Here is a 12,172-nt window from a genome sequence, read left to right as displayed (position 1 = left end):
GATTTATTTTAGAACAAATGTTGAGTGGAAATGCTAGACGGAAAAGACTGTTTATGATATTGTTGAATTCCAAAAGATCTCTTGTTGATTTGTAGGTGAAAGCTGTTGTGTTGGACCCAAGGAATGAATTTAATGTAGACAGGACTCTTACAAAGGCTGATGTACAGAAACTTATTAAGGTAATTCCCTTATTATTTTTGACAACTTTTATTTCTATATCTATAAATGCATTAAGATAGTAACAGAATAAAAAAATATATTGAGCAACTGGCTTGATTTTAACCAATTCTTGGGAAGAATTGCCATGGGACATGTGTGTCTATTCTGAGGGAATTTTTTGCCTTGCACCTCTATGACAGTGGATCAATTTGGGGTGATTCCATGCAGAGGTCCACTCTTAAGCACAGTGTTCATGTGCATCCCAAATTAAGGTGTCACCTACTTGCTAAGAGACTTGAAAGAACATCTCACTTCAATACTTTCTCTTTTTAGCTGTGTATTGCAAGACTGCTTGACACAAGAAATCCTTCATTGGACACTATTAAGATGCAAGTTTATTTTGATATGAACTATACAAATCGAGGTAATCAATGGTTGAATATGAATATTGAATATGAATATTGTGTGCTTCTTGCATCCATTCTTGTTTCAAAAGTATGCGGGCAGTGCAACGTGCATGGAACAGAAAGGCCAAATAATAGAATTTTAAGTGAGCATGAAGGTAGCAACAGAAAAAGGCTTGTAAATTGAATTATCAGTTCCCCAAATCCTTGAAACTTGGCCAAGAGTTAGTTTATCTAAATTGTTTTGTAATTCTGGATGGGTGTATTTAAAAAAATAACAATAGGCTATATACACTTCATTGCTAATGACCAGGAATAATCAGCAGGTAATCATTAATCTTATCTGAATTTATGAGCACCTTTGATCTGCCCAATATTCTTTGTTCTCTCCTGTTTTATTTCTCTGCCCCCTCAGTAGTAATTTGGCCCTTTTTTGTGTAAGGTCTGCCCTCTAGAACAGCGGTCCGCAACCTTTTTTGAATTGCGGACCGCTGCCAACGGATGGGGGGAGGGTGATCCGGGCCCTCGTGCATGCACGTTTGCGCCCAATGGGGCCGCAAATGTGCACGCATGGCAGTTTTGCACATGCACAGGCTTGCCCTGCATGCGCGTTTGCACTCCCAGTGGGGACGCAAACGTGCATGCATGGCAGCTGCATGCATGGGCCAGGTGCAAAGCACTCCGTTCTCCCAGCTTCCACCCAGAGCCCAGTGAAGGGCCTTGCAGACCGGCATGGAGTGAGGCGTGAAACACGAAGTAGCTGTGGGCGTTGGCGGCGAGGCGAGGCGGCAGGCCCGGGCGGCGAGGCGGAAGCAGGGCACGCCGAGAGGCAGCGACCGGCCAGGTGGAGTGGCGGCGAAGAAATGGTTTCGCGCCTCCCGATTAGCCAGTCCGGCGACAAGGGACCAATTGCCAGTCTGATTGTCAGTCTGGGGGAAGGGGCCTATGGGCACCCTTCCTCATCACAGACAGGGCCCGCCTTGGGGGCCTTTACTGAATTATTTAATCCGCTCCACTAGGAGCAGGTTAAAGATGATTTGATCTCTTGCTATTAGCTCCATTGAACCCTTCAGAAATATATAAGATTTTGTACAGATGTTATAAAATAAATTATAAACATTTAAAATTGGCTAAGCCAAAAATCTTCACATTCTATGAATAGATGTAACTCAAATTAGAAGCAGTTTACAGCTGCAGGTCTCAATCCTAGAAAATTCAATCTACTCCAGTAAAATCTAGATGTTTATGTGGCTGTCTACAGGTTGAACAAAAACATTAATTGCATCTTATATCTTATAGTTGAGCTGATTAATGAACAGCATCGCATTCTGGAATCCAGGCTTGCTCCTGTAAGCAGAGAAATTACAGATAATCGTGCTCGAACACGAGAAGAATTGGAAAGTGTTTATCGAAAGATTGTCAGCTATGTGCTGTTGCGATCAGGCCTTGGATCCCCAACAGACATCAAGGTCATTAGAGAGGCAACTGGTTAGTAAAACTTTAAAATATGCCATGATGAGTTCTGCTAAAATGGTTCCTAATACATTGGAGAATGGGTCCTAGAGAGGTACCAGCTAGCCCTATTCACTCAGTGGCCTTATAGTATACAAAATAAATAGGCATGGAAAAAGTGAACAAATGGTAGTCTGATCCCCAACAAGTTTTCAACAGTCTACCTTCAGGCAATTTTACTGATATTCCTATGGTTAATTTTTTGACATGACAGTCTACACTTTTAATATTTTCCAGCTGCTCTGCAAAGTGTGTTTCCTCAGACAGAACTTGCTGCTTTCCTCTCTCTCAATAAGAAGGAAAAAGAGCGGCAGTTGAAAGAACTCACTATGATCGTGACAGGAATTCGATTATTCAACAAGGACTGTGGGAAGGGAGGAGAAGGCATTGATGATTGTAGGTACCTAAATCAGGGACCCATATTGTGCATATTAAAATTAGAGATATGTCTACACTAAGTATTTAAGACACTATAAAAATGTTTGCTGCTGATCACAGTTTTATAAGAACTCAGTCTAAATCACTTGGCAATACATTTAATTTGGTTTTTCCAAACAATGCATTCTTTTGTTTTCAGTCAGCAGAATAACTATATTTATTGAATATCTCCAAACAGTAGCTGTACTAAAGTTCTGAACTAAAGTTCTGGAAACAGTGATGAGATAGCTCAAGCAGAGTCGTCTGAAACTCAATCCTTCAAAGACGGAGGTCCTGTGGCTGGGTAGGAAGGGCCCATGTGAGGAAGCGTGTCTGCCCACCCTGGATGGTGTGCAGCTCTCTACAGCTGACTTCGCTAGGAACCTGGGCACGATTCTGGATGCTTCCCTCACAATGGAAGCCCAGGTCGCAAAGGTAGCGTGGCTGACATTTTACCATCTCTGCCAAGCCAAAGTACTAGCACCCTACCTGGCCCCGGAACACCTAGCCACAGTGATCCATGCGACAGTCACCTCTACACTGGACTTCTGTAATTCGCTCTATGCAGGCTTGCCCCTAGCCTTGACCTGAAAACTACAACTGGTCCAAAATGCAGCGGCCAGGATTCTCACAACAACCCCATGGAGGTCCCACATCCGGCCCATTCTCTACCAACTACAGTGGTTGCCAGGTGAATTCCAGATCAGGATAAAGGTTCTGGTTTAAGGTCATACGCAGTCAGGGCCCAGTGTACCTGAGGGACAACCCCCCTGTCTATGCCCCTCAAATAGCTCTTCGCACCTCTACCACCTACCAGCTAATTATCCCTGGCCCTAAAGAAGCCCGCCTGGCCTCGACCAGGCCCAAAGCATTCTCTGTCCTGGCCTCCACCTGGTGGAATGAGCTCCCGGACGAGATCAGGGTCCTGATGGAGCTAAAACAGTTCTGCAGGGCCTGCAAAAGGAAGCTCTTCCACCAGGTATTTGGCTGAGACAAGGCGTAACCAACAACATCTGCAGGGCCCCTGCTCCCTCTCTCCAAGAAATCCACCAATGCGTTCTGCTCCTGGACCTGTTTGCACTGTTACCATCGTTGCAATTATCAGTGTTAATAGTATTAATGTTCTGGTTATCTATATGTTATGGATTATTTCTTGTATTTTCTACATTTTATGTAAATCGCCCTAAGTCTCCAGGGAGGGCGGTATGTAAATATAATAAATAAATCTTCACAACAACTCTGTGAACTAGGGTACTCTGAGTTCCTAGTCCAGTGCCCTGCTACATGACACTGGCTGTAGTATGAGTGACAGATCCGAATCAGGATCTAAAATGAACTGAATGTGCACCTAAACCGTTTTACACATATATAGGGACTGTACTGATTTTTCCTTCCAGCTGCGTTATCTGATACTTTGATATTTGGGGACCGCTTTTCAGGTCATAAAAGGGCGGCAGAGAGAGAGATCTCTCAAAAGATTTTGTGCACATGTGAAAGACTGTGTGTAGCCTTTGGATCCCAGCCCTGGCTCAGAAATAACTGAAAAAATACCTTCAAATGAGTAGCCGTGTTGGTCTGAAGTAGCACAATAAAATCAGAGTCCAGTAGCATCTGTGATATTCCCTGTCATGTAAGAAGATCACAGTCTGACGAAGAGTGCTTGCACTCGAAAGCTCACGCCTTGAATAAATCTTTGGTGGTCTTAAAGGTGCTACTGGACTCTGAGAAAATACCTGTGGGTGATTATTAAATACTGTACTTCCTCCATATGTTTCCAATCAAATCTGTGTCCATAGTGCCAGCTATTCTGAATGAAGCTATCCCAGCAGCCAGCCACCACATAGATATAGAGCTTCAGACTTCCCAGGACTTGGCATATCGATACACAGCCATGGTTGAGATGATGCACCAGAGCCTAAATGCTGAAATGGAACTGAAACTGACAATGTTAAAAGAAGTGCTATACAATGTGAGGCAACACGAAGCATATCTGTGTGTCATACTGGTGAGATTCTAATATGCTTTGCATCTTCTTTAGAAATGCCTATATGTGCTTTCTAGGTACCTCTAGATAGTAATAGCTATGTTGGGTTCCACAAAGTGGGGAGATTCAGCATTAGTAATCTGCTTTACAGACTTCCAGTCTACACTGAACTGTTTTCATGCATTGTAGGGAAACAGCATCATTGCAGCATACGGGTACTAAACAGGCTCAGATTATCAAATCGCACATTGCTATAGATCATATGATCATATGAACAATTACATATATAAATTTCCCAATACTGATTGCAGAAGCTTTGGAGGCTCATTTTATGATATGTAAAATAAATTAAAACAAGACCGTGACAGAGGAGGAGTTAGCTAAGTTGTTGGCTGTATCTGTTTCTTTAATTTAAACAAGCACCCGCTGCTTGCCCTGCTACCCTGTGGTCACTGAGTTGGTTCGTGACAAAATTATCCCAGTTAGACCTCCTTCTCAGTCTGCAGTTCTGAACATATTTACTTGAGAATGAGCTCTGTGTAATTCAGTACAGTACAGTACTCAAGCTTTCATAACTATTTTGTGGCATTTGAAAGGCAAGCCTGAACAGAGATGCTCCATTCCAAACCTAATTTTTTGCTAGAGTCTAGAATACCTTTTCCTGATAATGTAGCAGCATAGTTCTCAAAGGGAACTTTTAGGGTGTGCGATTTCATAAATTCATTTGACTACTGTATTTTCTTTCTGATATTAGTCACTGCTTTGTGTGTGCTGTCTTTTCAGTCTGATGTGATTACTTGTGCACAAGAAGTTGAAATGATGCAGAAGCAGTTAGCAGCACAGATGGAACAATTAAAAGATGTTGTTCGGGCAAAAACAGCTGTGCCAACATCTCAAGTTTATGTAAGCTTCTAAAACATGATGCTCTTTAATGAAAATTAAACTTTTATTTATAAAAGGTCATGTATGTATTCTGTTTTGGTGTGCAGAGGGAGCATTCTTTTCCAAACCATTTCCAAAATTCATTAGTATTATTTAACATTTGAGTCAATTTTTTAAAAATCACAGTATCTCACTATGTAGGAATTATAATCACTGTACAGTACACATGTACAGTACACATAAAAGTAAATGTTTTTGATGAGCAGACAATGTACTTTTCAGATATAATGGCAATGCAAAGTTAATATTTTTGTTTGTTTTCTAGCCCATCTTTATCACACTTTCTAACCTTTGGACCAGTTTTCAAGATGAGATACTGGTTCTCAGTTTCCTCAATAACTTGACTGTCAATCTCCAGCAGTTCTTGGATTCTCATGCAGTGATCTTTCCAGATGATGTGATGGAGTCTCTTCTTGAAGGCATAACTGTGAAGACTGATGAAGAAAGGTTAAAGAAATCAGCTGGTACTCAAAAATTTTAATAAATCTAGTATAAATCAAATGGCCACCATGAAGTCTGTAAAATATTTATGCTGTCTTCATTTTTGAACAGAAAATGTGGGTCCTATGAATTACTAGGTCTTTAATTCTCTGAATAATAATCAGGCAACACCTGTCTGGTTTTCTGAGTAGAATTTTTTTCAAAATGTTTGCTATAAATGAATGTTTTATAGCTAATTTTGAAAAAAGTTATGAAGTCAGGGTATATTAGAGTTACCAACTCTGAACTGGGAAATTCCTGAAGATATGGAGGTTCCTGGAGAGGGAAGGAACTGGGGCCCCTCCCCTCCAAAGCAGCTGTTTTCTTCAATGGAACTGATTTCTGTAGTTTGGACTTCAGTTCTAACGCTGGGAGATCTCCATGCCTCACCTGGAGACTAGCAGTCATGCCCTCACTCACACTTTATTTCCATCATGTTGTAGAAGCAACATGGCAGAGTATCTTTTCCCTTCCCTTGCTCTTTTTCTCTTCCCCTAATTTTATTCTGCCTCATCTTAAATTAGTGTAAGGCCTGGGCAGAAAATTAGATTCTGTTTTAATTACTGAGCAAATGTACGTTCTTTCGTGGAAGAGCAGGAATGGACCCCTCCTTTCCACCAAGCACACAGTGATAAAGTCTGACTTAGGCACTTGACACGGAGGCCCATATACATGAACATGTACAAATGCTTCTCTGCAAGTCAGATTATCAGCCTCATAAGTGTTTGAACCAAATCATTGTTAATTTTGTTTTCAACAAAGTGCTCCAAACATATTATGATTATGATAATAGTTTATTATAAAATAAAGATATTTCCTTTTCCTAAACAGCAGATGTGGCAGAGTGTGCTGGTTGCTAAAGCCTAATAGGCAATTGCTTACTCATCTTCCCCCTTGTCTTGAAATCTGTGGCAAGGTGAATACTTTCTTCTTGGTTATTCTGTTTCCAGCTTTTATGTTTCTTTGGATTATATTCTGTTTCAGATGACAAAGTAAATGTTTCTGACTTCACATCAGAAGAATGGCTATTTCCAGAAAACACAATTAATTTTAGCCAGCTGATAGTTCAGTACCATGGATTTTGTGCTTACAGTTTTGCTGTGAAAGATGGCCTCCTTATCCCAGGTATTCAAATTTTATTCAAAATTGTTTGCTTTAAGAACTTTCATTATGGCTTTATATCAGAATAAAGGAAGCCATTTTTTAAAAATCTCACCACATATAGACTGAAATTATTACAGAAAGTATTCTGTCAAGTTTGACATCTTGGCTCTTAAGTATTATATAGTCCTGTTACCTTAAATTATGACTTGTTAATATAGTATAGTATTTTCCTGTAAAACTTCATCTTTGAATTTGTTTCTGTTTTTAGGACTTATTACTGAAACATTTCTTCTTTAGGTCTCAGCAGAGGTCTCACTACTTGAAAGGCATGTACTGAATTTGCATGTCAACAGAATTCTCAATCGTGATCCCGTTTGCATTAGCAGGGAACTAAAGAACTCTTTAGACTTATGCATTACCTTCTGGCATTTTTTCCAACCCAAGCACAATTCTTTCTGTTGCAAAAAGGAATTCCTGACCTCTTCGATTTCTGGTGTATTTTGCATATTAGGATGCCAGAGGCTCCACTGTATATCTACAATTGCCCACTATAACATATGGCTTTGTGGGATAATTTAAAAAAATAGTACATTAGTAGCAGTGTTTGGAACTGAAGTTTCAGAGCATAAACTTACATTTGTACATTAAAAAAGAAGGTAGAATATAAACATTTCATAGTGTGACTTTTTCCTCTTCTAATTTGCACTATGGAAGATAAGGTTGATGCTGTTCTCTTATTTGGCTTATAAAAATGGGGAGGGGGTTTGATAGTGTGAAGTTGATTGACTTTTCAAAAGGGTAAACTTTAAAGTAAATGGTTTAATTGGGATCAAGAGAATCATAAGGCAATTACATGTGTGCTTGGATATATATACACACACACATTGTTTTTGTGTTTTTTATTTGTTAGGAAATCCTTCTTTGGGGATTCTGAAGCATAAGGAGAAGTATTACACCTTTTGTTCCAAGGAAGCTGCATATAGTTTTTCCCAAAATCCAGATAAATATATTAAGATGATTGGAGACAAAGCAAAGGAAAGCCCAGAGCTTATACAGCTGCTTGAACTTCATCAGCAATTTGAGTCTTTGGCCCCTTATTCTCAGGTATTGATCACATTTGTTCTTTGGAGACACTTCCATGCAACTGTTTGCCAGGCACCCATAGTACCAACAATGGGAAGCCAAATATCTCAACTATATTTCCTAGTGAAGGGATTTTTAGTGCTTTGGTAATTCTGTTCATCTTACTAGACCACTATGGACTAGCAGCAAACACCCAGAATGGCTTATGTTTTGATTAAACATATCTAGCAGTAAAGATATCAGCCTTAATACAAAATGCTGGCTAGTCAACATAACAAGCTATGGATGCAAAAGCTGGACCCTAAAGAAAGAAGAAGGGAAATAGAAGCTTTTGAATGATGGTGTTGAAGACGGATGCCGCGAACACCATGGACAGCCAAAGTTACCAACAAGACAGTTTTAGAGACGAGCAAACCAACTATGTCATTAGAAGGGAAGATATTATGGCTAAAGCTCACTTAGGACACATGCAATCAAACTCGTTAGAAAAATCATTAATGCTCGGTATGGTCAGCAGCAAAAGGAAACGTGGTTGCCAGAGGATCCGTTGGCTCAATACAAAGCCGACACAGGGATGACCATGAACCAACTGAAAGCAGCGGTCATTGACAGAGATGCGTGGTGGAAACTTTCCTGTTGAATTGCCGAGGGTCAGACACAACTGAACGGATTACATCATCACTCAGGAGTATCACAGCAAATGAGTGTGGAATCCTACTAAATTAGTGTTGCTAATTCCTCTTACCTTCTAATTTTATTCAGAAATCCTTGATGAGAACAAAACAAAAAAGCCGTACACAATGTATGTTTCTTAAAATCTAAGTTGAGTTATCCTGCCCACTCTTTGTAAACAAGCAGCCTATTGTAACATGTTCTATAAAAGGGTGCTTGAAAATAACAGCATTTGTTCCAAAATGCAGCAGCTAATTACTGACTCAGCATTCTGATTGATACATATAACACCTCTTTCAAAATATTTGCTTGTTTAAATATTTGTTTCCATGTTCAATACAAAGTGCTATTTTTGACCCTTAAAATCCTTCGTGACCTCAGACCTTTGTAAGTGGAGGACTGGGTTTTCCCATAAGGTGAGGAAGGGAAGGAAGTTACACTGAGAATCCTTGTGGGCACCCCTCATGTAATACCTGTTTTGTTTCAGATCAAAAGCAAAGACAAAAGTTTGAAACCCATCACAAAATGTGACAGCAGTACTCAGACCGACACACACATCTTGCCACCAACTATTGTAAAGGATTATGAGTGGAATGAATGGGAACTGAGGAGAAAAGCCATCAAACTGGTTCGTGTTTACATTCCTTGAGAGCTTATGTAAAGTTTTCTCCATGGTGTCACCTTTTTTACGCTGCAGAAAGAAACTTTCTCCACAGTCATCAGCAAGAATGTAAATGGCAGCGTGGAACATGATTTAATGTAGTGCTGGATTCCCCCTAAAATTCTAGAATGCCTATCCTTGCAATTCTGTTTCATTAGAAGTAGTCTGTTCAGCAATGGTCTTGGCTATGCCTTGTAAATGTCCCTTTACATTTTGCTACCTCCTTTTTTTATTTCAAAGCTTAGCTGTGATCATCCTACCATCCACCATGCTTAGTTATTTCCTGAACTCACAGTGCCCCCAGCTCTCCTGCTTGGAACCTTCATTTTCCAGAGAGAGGAGGCTTTAATAACTTTCTCCCCCTTCGCAGCCAATATTAATTTTTATTCTCATAATATGATCAGTTTTACTATAAAACGTGGATTGTGGCCCTCCTGGAGTCCGTGGGACATCATAAATTACTTCCATAGTCAGCAGACATTTACCAGATTCAGTGTTCTTTGAGGATGGGCAAAAGCATTTGTCATTAATTTTGGCCGGTTCGGGATTTGTGAAGCTGTTTCTGGAGAGCCACCATGAACTTCCACACATTTTGATGCAGTTTGTGGTGGTTTTTGAAGAGCAGAAAATGGGTTTAAATGGCCATGAGTCATTTAAACCAGTGGTCCCCAACCCCCGGTCCTGGGACCAGTACCAGTCCATGGATCAGTTGGTACCAGGCCATGGCTCCTCCTCATCTTCCTGCCCAGCTGCTGCCTCAGGGGCTGCCCTGCCACTCTGCTGCCATCTCACCTTTGGTGCTCTCCAGTGGCTGCCATGGCTGGGACTCCCCCTTGGCGTGTCACTGCGCAGCTGCTGCTGGCAACACCCCCCAGCAGGCAACAGGAAGTCAGGGGCGCCGGCGGGAAAGCAAGTGGAGCAGGTGCTCAGGTGGCGGTGACGTCCCTCCGCAAAAGACTACCCCCCCCCCCGGGCCTCAGTAAAATTGTCAAGCATTGACCGGTACCCGGTGATGGAAAGGTTGGGGACCACTGATTTAAACCCCTGTTGTTCAGCTGTTGGTATAAGTGGCTCAGTGCTATTTAAACCACTGCTTTCTGCTCCCTGCAAAAAGCACTAGGGAGCAGAAAGCAGGGATTTAAACTTTAAATGGCTCACAAACTGGCCTGTCAGCTCAGGGTTGGTTTGTGGTGTAAGCCATGAACCAAAAATTGAATCAGTGTAGTAACCTTACATAGCCCCAGGCAATACCTCCTTTAAATTCTTAGTAAGTTTTTATTTCTTCCTTCTGTGCACTTTCTTAGCTTTGCTCAGTCTAGCTTGCAGTCCTAGTCTCCTCTGTCTTTTCTGACATTGTTCTTATCCCTGGAATCAAGCCCAGCACCACCCCTCCCTTTGCTCTCTTAATCCCTTTCTTGTCTTGTCCAATTCCAGATGGATTTGCGTAAGGCTGCTATTATTTTCTCCTTAGGTACCTTATCCTAGAACAGTGGTTCTCAACCTGGGGGTTGGGACCCCTTTGGGGCTCGAACGATCCTTTCACAGGGGTTGCGGCAGGGCGAGCAGCTTGGCCGTGAGTGGCGCTGCCACTGTTGCTGCTCCTCCTGCAGGTGCCCATGCTTGGCTGCCAGCTGCTCCAGCAGTGCCTCCAGCGCAGTGCAGCCTCCTGCCAGGCGCTCCAGGTGGTGGCGCAGCTCGGTGGGACGAGAGGCAAAACTGAACTGAGAAACCCTGGAAAAGAAACCATTTATATACAATCATGAACAATGGATCTTCACGCCATTGGTCAGTTTTGGTTTAATTTCTGTGAAAGAACACTTGCATAATTTTATGGTTGAGGGTCACCACAACAGGAGGAACTGTATTAAAGGGTCGCAGCATTAGGAAGGTTGAGAACCACTGCCCGATGTCATCTCTGCTGCCTTTGTGCCAGAGAGTGTAATTCAAATGTGGAATTCACTGCCAGAGGATGTAGTAATGGCCACAGGAGTAAACAGCTTTAAAAGGGGATTAGATTCATAGCCATCACAACTGAGGGGAGCCTCCACTTTCAGAGGCACTACCCCTCTGAATCCCAGAGCCAGGAGAGAACATCAGGGAAAGGCCTTGGCCTCTATGCCATTGTTGGCTGCCCAGAGGAACTGTTGGGCACTTCATAAGACAGGATGCTGGACTAGATGAGCCATTGGTCTGATCCAGCATGGCTCTTATTTTTGTCAATCCTGGTTTGTATTTGTATGGGAAGTCTGGCGTTGTCACAAAGAGGCAAGCAATGGCAAACCACCTCTGAGCATCTCTTGCCTTGAAAGCCCTGCAGGGTCACTATAAGCTGTGATTTTATTGTTTAAAAAACAAACAATTCATACTTTTTTAACTGCTGGCTGCAGCTGTAACTATTTCCATATCTTTGTTTTCTGTCTTCAGGCTAACTTGCGCCAAAAGTTAACACATTCTGTGCAGACTAACCTTAGTCATATGCGAAGAGACAACTCTGCTCAGGTGTACCTGATGAAGGACTCCAGCACACAGACCAAGCATGAAAACAGCAGTAATGTACCAAGGCCACAGATTTTCTTGGCTGGACTTCGAGGAGGAACTCCCCCAATTACTCGCATGACAAAAGTGAACTTAACAAGAGCAGTTGATGAAACATAGTAAAGAAAAGTTGTGAAGTCTCTCAAGAAATGAAAATTTAAAAAAAAACACTTCTTCAGTGATACAAGTATAATTAAAGTCCTTGTAATAGGCTTACAA

General features: G+C 41.6%; 1 protein-coding gene across 6 annotated transcripts in view; it reads left to right on the top strand.

Annotated features, from left to right (window-relative positions):
* Window positions 1–12,172, top strand: part of CFAP206 (cilia and flagella associated protein 206) — a 19,195-nt gene extending 7,023 nt beyond the window's left edge. For all 6 annotated transcript variants that reach the window (XM_077304807.1, XM_077304829.1, XM_077304806.1 and 3 more), the window contains 11 exons: window positions 96–179; window positions 493–583; window positions 1,863–2,051; window positions 2,313–2,471; window positions 4,289–4,497; window positions 5,260–5,379; window positions 5,684–5,882; window positions 6,883–7,023; window positions 7,913–8,106; window positions 9,245–9,385; window positions 11,843–12,172. In XM_077304807.1, coding sequence (XP_077160922.1) covers window positions 96–179; window positions 493–583; window positions 1,863–2,051; window positions 2,313–2,471; window positions 4,289–4,497; window positions 5,260–5,379; window positions 5,684–5,882; window positions 6,883–7,023; window positions 7,913–8,106; window positions 9,245–9,385; window positions 11,843–12,073 — 1,758 coding nt within the window. In that variant the 3' untranslated portion in view covers window positions 12,074–12,172. The remainder of the gene's footprint in view (window positions 1–95; window positions 180–492; window positions 584–1,862; window positions 2,052–2,312; window positions 2,472–4,288; window positions 4,498–5,259; window positions 5,380–5,683; window positions 5,883–6,882; window positions 7,024–7,912; window positions 8,107–9,244; window positions 9,386–11,842) is intronic.

The sequence above is a fragment of the Paroedura picta genome, chromosome 1 (assembly GCF_049243985.1).
Source record: "Paroedura picta isolate Pp20150507F chromosome 1, Ppicta_v3.0, whole genome shotgun sequence".
NCBI classification, from domain to species: domain Eukaryota; kingdom Metazoa; phylum Chordata; class Lepidosauria; order Squamata; family Gekkonidae; genus Paroedura; species Paroedura picta.
Note: the sequence above shows the minus strand (reverse complement) of the source record. Positions and strands in the feature narration are given on the sequence as shown.